We start from the raw sequence: 16,210 nt of genomic DNA, 5'->3' as shown, positions 1-16,210 counted from the left end.
TGCACTATAATTACAGCACAAGTAACAGATATTTCATAAAAATGCATCAGGCATTAAACAAGCATTTTTACATACATGATTTCTAAATCTTTAGAAAATATCTCTAAGTCTCACAATAACTGCACATGATAGAATTATTATCCTAATTTTCTAAGTAAGAAAACTAAGGAGTAAAAGCTACAGAGATGGTGGAGCCAAAACTCAGAATCAGCACTATCTGACTCAAAAGCCCAGAATCTAGTCACTACCCTCACCAGCTTCTCATTACTGGTCAAATACTGTAAATACGACACAAGGTAGCTATGGAAGAATGCATGGCACCTGAACTGAGAGGTAACTGTAAAATCTAAGGTACTCTGTATGAATTTACGAACTCTTTATATGAAATGTAAAATAGTGTAATTTAATACAAATTTCCTTAGCAATTGCTTAACTTACTTGTTTGCGTTTTGGAAACATGTTTCTGGAGAAAATCAACTATCTGAGCCAAAACCTTCTTATGACAATGTGTTGATAATTTTTCATCACACTCGTAACACCTGAAAACATATAACATTTAAGCAAATTCTGAAAGTATCTTCAATAATTTTGCACGTGAGGTAATAAAGTTGGCACTTACCTGCTTTTGTCTTTCAATTATGAGAGTAAGGGAGGTAGGTACAAAGGGTGAGGCACCAGGAAAATCAAGAGAAATAAGCAGTGGACAGTTAATACTGAACCTTATTATTCAATTAAAGTTTTGGTAGTTTATCCTAAGTGCAATGGGACGCCATGAGGTGTTTTCAAGCAGGAAAGTGATATTATCCACTTTAAATTTAAAAACACCACTCTGACTAATATCAAATTAGAGGGTAGCGGGAATAGAAGCAGATCAGTGGATCTTGAAAACAATGAACAGATTTATTTTATATATTTTCAGGTTTAGACATGAGAAGAGAGAAGTGGATGGAGGTACGTCAGTGATTCTCAAACGGGAGCAATTTTGCCCTTAGAAGACATTTGGTAATATTTTGAGCCCATTTTGGTTGTTACCCTGGGGAAGCTGCTACTGACATCCGTGGGTAGAGAGGCCAGGGATGCTGCCAAACATCCTACAACGTACAGGACAGCCCCTTACAACCAAGAATTATCAGCCCAAATGACACTAGTACTGAGACTGAGAAATCCCGGTTTAAATAAAATAAGACTAGCTGAGAGTTAGTAATATGTAAAGCTGGGTCATGGATATAGAGGAAAACTTCATTATACTATTTGTCTACTATTGTTAAAAGGTAAAAAAATAAAACAAGATAAAAAAGGGAAGAAAACAACACTGCGAGGCTTCTGGTTGAATACTTAGTTCCACTTATAGAGATGGGGAAGACTGGCTGACATTAGTGTTTTATTTTGTTTGAGGTTTAATTGGAAAGAATGGGTTAGGGAATGATTTCCAAAAATGCATACCTTTTCAGAAAACCAACCTCCACTAAGTTTACTCATTAATGCATACAGTACTAATATGGGTTTCTTATATATATTATCATTACCTGTTCCCTTTATCTTCATGAGATCCAAAGATCAAATAAAAACATGTGTTTGAAAGCAATGAAATTTGATAAACGTAATGTGTTGTACTAACACTAACTTATATATTCACAATCTTCTTATAATTATTAATGGTCCTGGGATCAATGGCTATAAACTAGATTTAGGTTCCTTTCCTAAATAGTATTTATAGTCAAATATTTACTGAGTGTCCCCTCTCTCACTTATACACAAAAATAGACACAAAGATAAATCCATGAAGGAAATGAGTCACAGAAAACATCCCCAAATGACTTTTTGATAAAGAATTTAAACAATTTAATAACAGTTACCAGGCTTACATGATAGATGCTCTATATTTACTAATGTAACTATTGTCAAAAATAATAAAATATAATTGCTCATTTTAAAGATGTTGAAATGTCAAGAAATTTTTATTGACATTGTAATTTTATGTTTACTTGTTATAAAATATACTGTAACTTTAAGAGTACAAAAAGAAAACGTAAATAAAAGCTGCACAATGGCAGTGCAGTTGGAGAAAAGAAGACAGCTCAAAATAACTTAATTCTACTTGTTTTCATTAGAAGTAAAAAAAAAAATTTTTTTAATTGAGCATATACTATGAGCCAGTCACTGTTCTAAGTGCTTTACATGTATTTTATGGTTTAATTCCTCACAACAATCCAAAAAGTATTATCATTTTAAAAATAAATAACTTTACTGAAGTATAAGATTTTATTTTTACATATGACAAACTGAGACACTTTAAAAAGCAGTCATTCATACATTAACTTTTAAGTGTTAAATCAGATTCTTGCTTAGGCATAAGAATCACCTATGGAACTTAAAGATACAAAAGCCCTGATTTCAAAGGGGACCCCTGACACCCCTGGGCTTTTAAAATTCTACTGTGTGTGTGACTCTAACATGAATTCAAAGATAAGAAACTACTGTGCTAATTATTATTATTGATTAACGCAGTACCAAATCCACTATCTAGCAACACTTTTTTAGCCATAATTAAATGATCAAATCTACAATATTCCTTTCTTTTTTCAGTTTCTTAGGTTTTACCCTAGTTCAGGCTGGCCTCTCTTTAATCCAAATTAGTGAAATTTTCTATTGAAATTGTTAATCTTTTTAACGTTTAAGAATTAGATGGGAGCCTGACCAGTGTAGCTAACTGGTTGAGCATCTATCTATATGAACCAGGAGGTCACCGTTCGATTCCTTGGTCAAGGCACATGCCCAGGTTGTGGGCTTGATCCCCAGTGGGGGTGTGCAGGAGGCAGCCAATCAATGATTCTCTCTCATCACTGATGTTTCTATCTCTCTCCCTCTCCCTTCCTCTGTAATCAATAAAAACATATTATAAGAAAATAATTAGATGAGAAAAGAAAACAGTCAAAACCTTTAAATTTCTATAGCTGTATGTGACAAACTTGAATTTCTTCCTTTAAACAGGAAATGATCCTAAGAGCTACAATGGCAGTTTTGACACAGACTGACTTGAGATGAGACTATTCTACCAGGTTCCACTCAATTCTCCCATCACCTTTTCCCATTGCAATGGTCCTCAAACTGTGGTCCCAGACCAGCAGCACTGGCAACACCTGGGGACATAGAAAGGCAAATTCTCAGGCCCTACCCTAAAACTGCTAAATCAGAACTGTAAGCCTGGGACCCAGCAATCTACTTTAACAAGCCCATCCCATAGTTTGAGACCATTGCTTCTTTTAAGACTACTGGGAAATGTTTATTGTGCTGCCACACTAGACATCATCCCCCCCTTCCTCTAGCTCCAATGCACTATTTACATATTAAGTTCCCTCTATTTTTGCCTTCTTTTATTTTAATATGTTTTTATTGATTTTGGAGAGAGAGGAGAAGAGAGGGAGAGAGAGATAGAAACATGGATGAAAGAAACATCGATTGGCTGCCTCCTGTACACCCCCTACTAGGGATAGAGCCTGCAACTCAGGCATGTACCCTGACTGGGAATCGAACCAGTAACCTCTTGGTGCATGGGTCGATGCTCAACCACTGAGCCACAAGCCAGGCAATTTTCCTCCCTCATTCTCCCCAATACTATTGCTTGGAACCAACAACAACAAAAACACAAATGCTGCAACCATCTGACCTTGTGGATGAATTAAATTATAAGATGGTGATCTCTCCTACCAGCCAAAATATTCTAATACTAATTTTAGAACCCTGAAATAAAAACACAAAGTTAAAATATTTTTGTCTTAAGAAAACTCCTGAAAACTCATTCAAGGAACCCTAGGAGTCTATAAATTCTAGTTAGAAAATTTTTGTTGTAAAATACAAGGAAAGCATTTCAATAGTGTTCACTTATACCACTGAAGCTGTGTGGTATGCTGAGGAGAGACGAGGGACTCAAAAAAAAAAAAAAAGACTTGTTTTAGTGCCTGGATTTTTATTGTGTAACCACAAAAAGGTAAATGATATTCAGTGTCCTTATGCATAAAGTGAGGGAACGAAACTTGATTTCCAAGTAAGGTTTCATAGTAGATTCCCTAAGAAGTTCCCTTTTACCTACAGAGCATCACCGTACACTTGACTGCTTCAAGCTCCTTCCTCCTCTAGAACTCGGGATTCTGTATTAGCAAGTTCATTACGAAAAAGTGACTGGAAAGAATTTTTCTATTTTCTTTCTTATTTAAATTTTATATTCATGAGTAATTATTTTCTTAAATTATTCCATAGGTTGTAGTCAGGCTAAAAAGCCTAAGCTGGTATAACATCTTTAATTATTTTACCCATAAAGCTAAAAAAAAAAAAAAGAGGGTATTTTTGTAGTGGACATAAGTACTAACAAAATCTAACTTACCATATAATCCATGAGCTCAGACTAATTATAATACAGTGAAGCTCTGTTCTCCAACTCTTGAAGTGCTTCAATGAATGCTGGCTTTCTGAGTTTTTACCACATCCCTAAAGAGGAACAGATTGCTGTTTTGATTTACATACATATTTGTTTCTAAATCAACCAAAACTTAAATCATACCCAAACTCAAAAATCAATACAAATAGTAAAAGAAGGTCTAGATATGAGAACTATTTTGAGTGAGCTGGATTCCTTTTCAAGTTCTTATAAACCACACATGATTACTTTCTGAACAAAATACCTTTTACTTTACCTTAAACATTTCTAAGACATTTCTTGGAGAGTTCTATCAAAACATAAAATAAATTTATCTTAAGTTCTTAGCATTACTGACAATCCAACTCAAAATAATCATTAAGGAAAATATTTAAGACAAATTCCCACATAAAAAAAAAAAATTTTCTCACCTGAAAACCACACTTGAGGCACAACCAAATCTCAGAAGAAAGTACTGGCTGTCCATCATGGAATCTTCTTTCTTTTAAACATTCTGAGCAAGCTGACCACAGATTCTCAGCTATTGCTTTTTTCACATGATTCACACTGACAGCATGACTTACATGTTGGCAAGTGAAACCTACTGAATAAGACAAAACAAAATTTGAGCATTTTCTTTGCTAAACCAAAGTGCTATCATCAGTAAGCAAACTCACTAATATTTAAATGCTGTAAAAAGCACTGAGATTGAAAAAAAGAACAAAATAACTCATAAAGGATACATATTGCATGCTTCCATTTATAAAACATTTGTGAAATAACATAATTATAGAGTTGGAGAACAGATTAGTGGTTGCCAAAGGCTGCAGATGGGGAGAAACTCAGAGCTGTGGCTGTAGACAGGTATCAACTTTGGGTGGTGATTTAACAGTCAAGTATCTTGATTGTGGTGGTTATAGAAAGCTACACATGTAATAAAATTGCAAAACTACTAATGCATGTGCATAGACACATAGACACACACACACACACACACACACACGAATGCATATATATCTGGTGAAATCTAAATAACCTAAGCACTGCACCTATGTCAGGTTCCTGGTTTTGATATATATAGAAATACAATATGTTAAACCAAGAGAGGTTAAGTGAAGGGTGAGTGGGACCTCCTTGTATATTTCTTTGTACCTTCCTGTGAATCTACAATTAGTTCAAAAATAAAAATTTAATAAATAAAATAAAGGAGATTATTTACTGAGCAGCTACAATGTGTCTAGCATTTTGAATATATTTTCTTTCCATTAAGATACACACCTAAAATCTTTTTTTTTATTCTTATTAAGGTATTACATATGTGTCCTTATCCCCCATTCCCCCCTCCCACCTCCTCATTCATGCCCTCACCCCCCTGGTGTCTGTGTCCATTGGTTAGGCTTATATGCATGCATACAAGTCCTTTGGTTGATCTCTCCCCCTTCCCCTCACCCTCCCCTGCCTTCTTTCTGAGGTTTGATGCTCTGATCGATGCTTCTCTGTCTCTGGATCTGTTTTTGTTCATCAGTTTATGTTGTTCATTATATATGTGATATTTATCTTTCTCTGACTGACTCATTTCGCTTAGCATAATGCTCTCAAGGTCCATCCATGCAGTTGCAAATGGTAGGGGTTCCTTCCTTTTTACAGCAGGGTGGTATTCCATTGTGTAGATGTACCACAGTTTTCTAATCCATTCATCTACTGATGGGCACTTAGGCTGCTTCCAAATCTTAGCTATGGTGAATTGTGCGGCTATGAACATAGGGGTGCATATATCCTTTCTGATTGGTGTTTCTGGTTTCTTGGGATATATTCCTAGAAGTACACACCTAAAATCGTTTTGTTTTGTTTTTTAATTAATTTATTTATTTATTTTTAACTTTTTTTTATTTTTATTTTTTTTTTATTGCTTAAAGTAATACAAAGGGTATTACATATGTGTCCATTTCCCCCCCCCCCCCCCCGCCCTAGCTAGTCCCCTAGCCTCCCCTATCCCCCAGTGTCTTATGTCCATTGGTTATGCTTTTGAATAGACGCTATTTTCATCATTGTTGGGAGAAAGGAGAGAGAGGAACAATGGCATAGTTTACAGGAATAAGAATTCTCAGAATTCTCCTTAATGAATATTCCCAAATAACAAATGATTTTGCATGGTCCTTAATTACCCCTTATAACATATTCCCACTGTGTGCATTGTGTGGAGACAAATGATCAAAATAAGCAAGTATGTTTTTAATTTTCAAATAACCATATTCTTCTCCCAAGGGCACAAAGATGCTTCCATTTCTCCCAAATATCTGAGCACTTTAATTTCTTCACCTCAAATATTCCAAACACCAAGCTGTAACTACCTGCCAAAATCAAACCGAGACTGAGTAACTTGAAGAAGGAAACAGAAAGAGTATGTATATTCCACTTCCCTTTCAAAATGCGAGGCATTCCTTTTCACCTACTATTTAACTGGAGACAGCCTAAACATTACTTCCATTTCATCCTGAAGCCAAAGAATGTGATTCCTGGCAAGTTACTTGTTGTTTTTAAATATATTTTTATTGATTTCAAAGAGGGAAAGAGAGCTAGAAACATCAATGATGAGAATCATTGATCAGCTGCCTCCTGCAAGCCCCCCACTGGGGAATGAGCCCGCAACCCAGGCATTGCCCTTGACCAGAATCGAATCTGGGACCCTTCAGTCCGCAGACCAACACTCTATCCACTGAGCCAAACCAGCTAGGGCCTGACAAGTTACTTATAATAAAATATAATTTTAACAGAAATAATATATCAATCTGGGAAAAGATTAAAACTCCTCATTTTATACCAAGAGCAAATTATAAGAATAGACATAAAGGAGTATGTTTGAACTATATCTGAAGTATGTCTTAAGTCCTAGATTTGAAAAACAAGGATGCATGCCATTAAAAAAGGGCTGTTCGGTGTGTGTGGTGGGGGGGACGAATAAATAATCACTCAAGTTCAAAACCTGCGAATGGGCTAGAAATGGGACAAAGGAAACTAAAAAGAAAATAAACAAATGGGTCTACATCAAAACAAAAAGCTTCTGCACAGGGAAAGAAACCACCAACAAAATGAAAAGAGATCCCACTGCATGGGAGAACATATTTGCCAATGATACATCCGATAAGGGGTTAATTTCCAAAATATATAGGGAACTCATATAACTTAACAAAAGGAAGACAAACAATCCAATTAAAATCTGGGCAAAGGACCTAAATAGGCACTTCTTCAAAGAGAACATACAAATGAGGCACACGCTCCCAACTGGGAATCAAACCCACGACCCAGGGGCTGATGCTCCAACCACCAAACCACACCAGCCAGGGCAGCAGTTCAGTTCTTTGGAAAAATTCTCTAAATATTTCTTTGTTTGAAAACCAATTTGATTCTGTTTTTAAATGACATTTTCATTGGATATAGAATTCCAAGCTGACAGTCTTAATCTTTCCTGAAAAATAAAGATGTTCTTCCATTGTCAAACAAAACCTAGAAATGGTTTTACCACATGCCATTGTTTTGTTTGTTTTTATGTTTTAACATTCTAAGAGTAAAATCATTCCACATAACCTCCTATATCATCTTTGGGATGGGATCTGGTCAGGTTACAACTTAACCATTCTCTGATTCTATAATTCAGATTTCTAATACTGAAATTGTTAATGAATTCAAGATAAAAGACGTTAAAAAAAAAAAGACAAGACCAAAATGGAGTCAGTTATGCAAAGCCCCATGCCACCAATTCAGTTCTTAATTCCTAACTTAATTACAGTTTCTGCCTCTGGAAAGGAATTTTAAACCAGGAATGGAATCTTAAAGCAGTCAACCTGGAATTACGTGGTCAGCACTAGTGAGGTAATCTGCAGGGCACCCACCAACCCTTAAAGCAGCGGTTCTCAACCTGGGGGTCGAACGACCCTTTCACAGGGGTCGCCTAAGACCATCGGAAAATACATATATAATTACATATTGTTTTTGTGATTAATCACTATGCTTTAATTATGTTCAATTTGTAACAATGAAATTGGGGGTCACCACAACATGAGAAACTGTATTAAAGGGTCGCGGCATTAGGAAAGCTGAGAACCACTGCCTTAAAGGAAAGTGGTCGTGCCACACAAACCTGCTTTTTGCTAGTATAACCTCCTTGTCCTGCTCCCTTTTTCCTATAAAAGACTTTCATTTTGGAGCTCCTTTCTGTCTGCTAGATGGGATGCTAACCAATTCATGAATTATTGGATAAAGCCAGTAAGTTATTTAAAATTTACTCAGTCAGATTTTTAAAATAAGTCCCAGGCCCCTAAATTAAGTCAATTAGCTTTTAAATGTCTCACCATATATACTTTTTATAAGAAAATTTAAAAGCTTGAAGTTTTCCTTCAAGAGCTAACCAGTGTTTAAATGGGACCATATTGGGGGGAAAGGGAATATTAAAAAATTCCTTGTGTGTTAATAAGCAGTTTTCTATAATTCGTTTAGTCATAGAATTATCTAAATTTCATCTGACAAGTAGGCCCTCTAGAGATTTCTGAATAAAAATATAAAAATATGTTAAAGTCCATAGTTGTTTCACATTAACAAATCGAAAACAATAATCCAAATCTCCATGTTTTCTACTTTAAATATTAATAAAAAAAACTTTATAAGGATGTCTTCCAGTTTGCAAATAGTGGCATAAAAATCATCACTTCTTTTTCCTCCCAGAAAATATCCAAGGACAAAAAGAAAAAGTAACAAACATCATTTTCAGTGAAACCAGGGTACAGCTGAATATCCAAGTCGCAAAGTCAGTGAAGAGCCCCCACCTTGAAGCAGCAGAGATCAAACAGGAGCACACACAGGAGGCAGAGAGAATACTGCAGCTGTGGCTTTCATAGAGAATGACGTATACTTCGCAGCCACAGGACAAAACCCAAATCTCTGTGCTGCACCAACAGGGGCTCCCCTATATTCAATTTTGTTTTCAGAAGAAGCACAAGTAGAGACTTTCTCATTCAGTAGGGGGGGAACAAAAAAGCCAGCCATATTTGCAAGGAACAGACTTGTTTCTATATGGCAGTTGGGAAGAAGAGATACTTTGGATTCAAAAAACAAACAAACAACAGTGCTGCATAATCCTGGTGGTTGGAAAGAAGCAAAGGCTAAATGACTCAAAACTCAAAATTCTTGTTAGGTCTCAACAGTGCTCTGGTCCTCCTTCCAGCATAAATATTCTAAAACTTACTGGCCCAAGAAAGGCAACCCTACATCAAAAAGTGAGTATTCAAAGTAAAAAATTTAAAAATGCAAATTCTAGGCTGAGATAACATAAGATAAAGGAAGAAAGGAAATGAAAAATCATGGCAGAGTAATCACTGCCAGGAAATAAAAACACAAAACAGAAGCAGAGAGAATACAAACAGTAGTAAAATAACAGGAAGTAACTATCAGAGTTCAGGAAATAAGTGGAAGAAAAAAATAATAAAACCACAAAAACGAAGGCAAAACTAAAGTACATAAGGTGACTGCTGAAAACACACCAAAGGATAAAAATAAGAACAGCAAGCAAAATGAAAAGGAAAGAGGAGTTTTAGAGGATTTGAGGAAAAAAATAACTATGGAAGGAAGACAGGCAAAGGAGAGTTAGCATAAGAATAATCTGAATCCCTGAAGAAAACCATATTAACAAGAGACTATTTAAAGATAAAATTCAGACTTTCTTCAATTCAACAATTTAGCTATCCTGAAACATTATCCAGATTATAAAACATGTAAAAATGGAAATAATATGTTAAAAACATTATATATATATATATATATATATGTATATATATATATATATATATATATATGGCCCAGTGCACAACATTCATGCACTGGAGGGGGAGGGGGGGTCCCCTCAGCCCGGCCTGTGCCCTCTCGCACTCTGGGACCCCTTGGGGGATGTCCAACTGCTGGCTTAGACTAGCTAGCTAGAGCGGGCCTAAGCCAGCAGTCGGACATCCCCGGAGGGGTCGTTAGGACTGCCGCAGTGGCACTGCACTCGCCAGCAGTGAGCCCGGCTTCTGGCTGAGCGGGCCTCCTCCTGTGGGAGCACACTGACCACCAGGGGGCAGCTCCTGCATTGAGCATCTGCTCCCTGGTGGTCAGTGTGCATCATAGCAACTGGTTGTTCTGCCATTTGGTCAATTTGCATATTAGCCTTTTATTATATAAGATATTTTTATTGATTTCAGAGAGGAAGGGAGAGGGAGAGAGAGATAGAAACAATGATGAGAGAGAATCATTGACCAGCTGCCTCCCGCACGCCCCCCACTGGGTTTCAAGCCGCAACCCAGGCATGTGCCCTTAATCAGAATCGAACCCAGGACACTTCAGTCCAGAGGCTGACGCTCTATCCACTGAGCCAAACCAGCTAGGGCTTCAAAACATCTTTTTAAATGAAGAGCTGAACTAACTGGTAAGAAAATAAAGAAAATCCTCCAAGGCCAAAACCGAAGGCATGAGGCTAATGCAGGTCCTAAAGCCAGCAGCTCCCCAGGATCGTCTGCACCTCAGTGACGCTGATGAGGAAAATAAGTCATTTTCTGGGAGGGGAGACAGCAGCCTGACTCTGAACCTAGTTAATTAGTATCCCTAATGCACATTCCTGTTAGCCTATAGTCTAGTCCAGGGGTGGGCAAACTTGTTGACTCGAGGGCCACTATGGGTTCTTAAACTGGATCAGAGGGCCGGAACAAAAGCATGGATGGAGTGTTTGTGTGAACTAATATAAATTCAAAGTAAACATCATTACATAAAAGGGTACGGTCTTTTTTTTTTTAGTTTTATTCATTTCAAACGATCCGGCCTGCGGGCCATAGTTTGCCCACGGCTGATCTAGTCACTGCCCCTTCCTTAATTATCTGGTCTTGCAAGACCTGTTTACCTAAGTACTCCCATTTTACAGAGGCCATAAACCATGAACCATACACAACCCCCGGACGGGGTTATCAGCGCTGGCGCCAGGCCAGGCCTTTAGGTGTGGTCTCTCAGGGCCCCCGTCCCAACACATGGGGCTTTTTGCAAAGCCCACGAAAGGTCTGGAAGTCTGATCCATATTTGGGGGACAAGGAAACCAAAGGGTATAAAGGGAAAGCTTCCTCCATATTGGTTTGCTCAGGATTTGGAAACAGGCTCCCCTAAGTCACGGTACTAGTACATCTGGAAATAAATGGCTTTTTCCTGTATCTCCGAGTACTCCTGTGTGAGTATTTTCCAGTCGCCTGGTAAATTCTGTAACAATGTAAAGACTGGTTTTAATAGACGATGAGAAACAGGGCAATGACAAAAATAAGCCACTTCTGATTACTTTATCAACTAAACAAAATATCAATAAAAACACCAACAGCAGTTTTTGAAACTAAACAAGCTGATTTTTATGTTTATACAGAAAATGGTAAAAACAAAGAGAAAAGATTTTATTAATTAAAAGTATATGTTTAACCACTATGCTGTACATTTGAAACTAATACAAAATAATATTGAATGTAAACTGTAATTTAAAAATAAAATAAAAAATGTATGTTATTTCTTTTCTGCAACACTATTTAGGAGGCCAGTCACAACGTACCAGCAATGTCATCTGAAGAGTCTTCATCATGAGGTATTGTCGGCCTTTTACTTCTTTTGGCTTTCTCAGATAAAACTTTGGATGGCTCTTTCACCCGCATCTGTTATTTACTGAAAAGGTTGGGGGGAGGGGGGGATGAATATAATTTAATCCTCAAAAATAAAATTTTATGTATTATACTTAATGCATATTAAAATTGAGATTACTTCCACTTTAATTGGTCTACTACATCAACAGAGGAAGAGGGGAGGGTCAGCTGGAACGAAAAAGTCTTTATTAAACCAACATAAAATGGCACTTTATATGTGACTTTTACTGACTACTCCCTAGATATATGCTATCTAGGTGAATGAAAAACTAAAGTTCTGATCAATGGAACAAGTGCTGCTTCTAAGTCAGGTGCTCCCCTAGCCCTGTCTGTCTCACTAGCTAGGAGGTAGTAGGAGTTGGTAAAGCTACAATGGACCAGGGATAGAAGCCATGTGCCAAGCACAGTAGAACCACCCCACCTTTCTGTATGACCTAGTGCTAGGCTACTGAGAGAGAAATAAGTTTCTACCTTTCCCCCACTTTTTATTTCATTTTTTTAATTATTTTTTTAAAGATATTTTTTATTGATTTCACAGAGGAGAGGAGAGGGAGGGAGAGAAACATCAATGATGAAAGAGAACCATTGATCAGCTGCCTCCTGCACACTTCACCAGGGATTGAGCTTACAACCCAGGCACTTGCCCTGATCAGGATCAAAACGTGACTTCCTGGTTCATCGGTAAATGCTCAACCACTGAGCCACACTGGCCTGGCTCCCACTTTTTTATTATGAAAAGTTTTAAACTTCCACAAAAATTACAAGAACAATATAATGAATACCCATATACTATCTAAATCCCACTAAAACATTTTGCCATACTTATTTTATCTAAATAGCAATGTGCATATAGACATATATACCTGTATGTTTGTTTTGGGTTTGTTTTTTTAAAATATATTTTTATTGATTTCAGAGAGGAAGAGAGAGGGAGAGAGAATACTGGGGATGGAGCCCACAGCCCAGGTATGTGCCCCTGACCAGAATTGAACCTGGGTCCCTTCAGTCTGCAGGCCGATGCTCTATCCACTGAGCCAAACCAGCCAGGGCTGTATGTTTGTTTTTGCTGAACTATCTGAATGTTGCAGACAGCATGTATCTCTTAAGAATAACAATATTCTCCTATATAATCACATCACATCTCAGAAAATTAACATATTTAATTTCTTCTGCTGACCCAAAAGTGTCTTCTATACTGGTTTTTTGAATAAGGATTCAATCAAGGCTTTTGTATTGGTTATGTCGCTTTAGTACTTTTTAATTGACAACTGTTCTTCCCATAAAAGATGGAAAGTTAACAGTGCCCTACTTTCCTAAGACACTGGCTTTTTTAAGAGATCAGGGCAGTGCATGAGTCATCTTGGAGGTTTTGCTAAAATGTAGATTTTAAAAGGAGACATATGTACTACTATTTGTGATACTTTAAACAATAAAATAAAATTTAAAAAATAAATAAAATGTAGATTTTGATTAAACAAGACTGTTGTCACAGGACCTGAGATTCTGCCTCCTTTGCAAGCTCCCAATGGGAAGCCAGTGCTGGGGGTCCACTTTCAATAGCAAGACTCTAATATCCCCGCATTGAATTTGACTCTTTCCTCATGGTGTTATTTAACTCTATCTCTTATGTTTCTTTAAAACTCAGTTAATTCTCAAGATTTTAGATACAAGTTATGCGATTTTTTTAAACCACTATATTTTGGAGTCTTTATTTTTTTTTTTAATGTATTTTATTGATTTTTTACAGAGAGGGAGAGGGAGAGGGAGTTAGAAACATCGATGAGAGAGAAACACTGATCAGCTGCCTCCTGCACACCCCCCACTGGGGATTGCCTGCAACCAAGGTACATGCCCTTGACTGGAATCGAACTCGGGACCCTTGAGTCCGCAGGCAGACGCTCTATCCACTGAGCCAAACCGGTCAGGGCTAGCGTCTTTATTAAAGTAGCTTAGCCTAAGTCCTACCTAGTATCACCCTGCTTCATGGCTCAGCTACACTGTAATATTCATGATGATTTGTTTATTTGCTTTTATTGGTCAAGGTGCAAGAATCTTTCAACTCAGTAATAAATTCTGAATCTTGATTTAGTTATATAATGTCCCACGTTCGGGAGCTTTTGTGAGTCATTTTATGAGTAATTTCTTTAAGTCCAAGGGTCACCATATTGAACTGCAAAAAATGAGGGCCTTCAAGGTCACAGAGATGCACACGGCCTCTGAGTTCCTTGACCACTTCATTTCTGATTGCCTTTTACCTCCCACTTCCTCATCCCCTTAGCCCCACAGTCCTGCTTTGCAAAATCACTAATTCAAGTATTCCATTCTCTAACCACAACTTCGAGTTCTTCCAGCTTCCTTGCCCAGCCACTCCTGCTCTCCCTTAGTGCCGGGGCTCACAGGAGGCTGCATCTCAACAAGTGCTTTATGTTCTCTGCCTCCCAGAAGGAATCTAATCCAGCAAAATGTCTGTGCAATGTTTTTGCCCAGGGAAGCCCATTACAGACTCGCAGGCCCAGGATTTCTATGGGAGCTGATAACTTCAGCGCAACCATATTATAAAGCATAAACCATATTGTTGCCAGATACCAAACAAGCGCTAGCCTCGCAGGAAGGAGCCTTTCTAAAAAGACAGCAAGCTCAGGCCTACTGTGCTCCTTGCAGCACAAATGCTCTGGACCATTTTTCTCAGTTTTCAACTTCAGCATTACTCTAACATCTGTTCTTTTCTTTAATGTAGGATGTACAACTAAGTTGTTTAGGAATGTTTAATTGTTTAAAAGCAGGTTATGCAAAAAAAAAAAAAAAAAAGCCCGTATTCTTTAAAGAAAAATATTTTTCTTACTCTTGGGCAATTATTTTCAGCGGCGGGAGGCCGGGTTGGGGGAGGGAGGGGAAATTGGGACACAACTCTCCTTTTAGATTCCAGGCTCAAAGAGATGAACAGCACTTACACAGTTTTACTGAGCATCACACTCGCTTCCAAGCACGGCTAAGCCCAGGGGATCCGCACTTCCACCCTACGAGGTAGGGTACTATTATTTCGCCCATTTTACACTTGAAACCGGGGTACACAGAGATTAGGTGACGGGCAGGGTTCCCGGAGCCAGGAAGAGTGTGAGTGTGTGTGTGTGTGTGTGTGTGTGCGCTGGGAGGCGGGGTGATCTGGACCCAGGCAGTCCGTCTCCAGGGCTCAGTGAGTGTGTGTGTGTGTGTGTGTGTGTGTGTGTGTGTGTGTGTGTGTGCTGGGAGGCGGGGTGATCTGGACCCAGGCAGTCCGTCTCAAGGGCTCAGTGAGTGTGTGTGTGTGTGTGTGTGTGTGTGTGTGCTGGGAGGCGGGGTGATCTGGACCCAGGCAGTCCGTCTCAAGGGCTCCCAACACAGCGCGTTGCAGCAAGAGACCCTGTAGACACGCGGCCCCCGGTCACGACCACAAACACCCCCCGTTTCTTCGGAGGAAATGCGTCGTGGAGGAGAGAATGCCGGAGGGAGGCCGGGCCAGAGGGGCGCTGGGCCGCCGCGCGCCCCGGTCAAGGTGAGGCGGGGACTCGGCCCCTCTCCCGCCAGGACGCCCCGGCCCCTCCGGCCGCCGCCCGGACACCGGGCCCGCTCAGCCGCGACCGCACGGCGCTGGATGACCGCCCGGCGCCCCCCGAGATCAGCAGGACGGGAGGGCGCAGGGGGGCCCCTCTCCCAGGCCCATCACGCCCTTGGGGGTCAGGATCGCGGAAGCCAAGACGGAGCAGCTGCGACCCCTCAGCCCCAACTCACCCGCCAGGCCGGGCCTCCAGGTCCACACCAGAAGGGACTGCGCCTGCGCGGCCGTCCCGCCGGCGGCGGGGGCGGGGCCGGGGGCGGGGCCGGGAGCCGGGCGGTCCGGAGGTCTGGGCGGGCGGGCGGGGACCGCCCTGGGGAGCCGCGCACCGGGTGGGGCGTGAACAGGGCGGGCCGGGCGCGGTAAGGCCTGCGTTCTCTCCGTGGGCAGAGCCGGTCGGCGCCCGCTGATCTTAAAATAATAGCGCAGGGCTCCCGTTTGGATTCGAATAGCAGCCTGGAGTGCGCAGCTCGGTCTTCCCAGGGTCGGGATGAAATCTCCCTTGTTGCT

General features: G+C 39.6%; 1 protein-coding gene across 7 annotated transcripts in view; it reads right to left on the bottom strand.

The window, feature by feature from the left end:
* The window catches only part of USP45 (ubiquitin specific peptidase 45), a 58,746-nt gene extending 42,804 nt beyond the window's left edge, over positions 1-15,942 (bottom strand). For 2 of the 7 annotated variants that reach the window (XM_059700868.1, XM_059700867.1), the window contains exons 1-5: positions 15,877-15,937; positions 12,021-12,130; positions 4,846-5,018; positions 4,382-4,485; positions 439-539 (exon numbers count right to left, since the gene is read on the bottom strand). In XM_059700868.1, coding sequence (XP_059556851.1) covers positions 439-539; positions 4,382-4,485; positions 4,846-5,018; positions 12,021-12,120 — 478 coding nt within the window. In that variant the 5' untranslated portion in view covers positions 12,121-12,130; positions 15,877-15,937. Of the gene's footprint in view, positions 1-438; positions 540-4,381; positions 4,486-4,845; positions 5,019-12,020; positions 12,131-15,876 lie in introns of those variants that run through there. The other 5 variants (XM_059700871.1, XM_059700869.1, XM_059700866.1 and 2 more) reach the window with 5 other exon arrangements.
* Positions 15,943-16,210: the final 268 nt, after the last annotated feature.

Source organism: Myotis daubentonii, chromosome 6, assembly GCF_963259705.1.
Source record: "Myotis daubentonii chromosome 6, mMyoDau2.1, whole genome shotgun sequence".
In the NCBI taxonomy this organism is placed as follows: domain Eukaryota; kingdom Metazoa; phylum Chordata; class Mammalia; order Chiroptera; family Vespertilionidae; genus Myotis; species Myotis daubentonii.
Note: the sequence above shows the minus strand (reverse complement) of the source record. Positions and strands in the feature narration are given on the sequence as shown.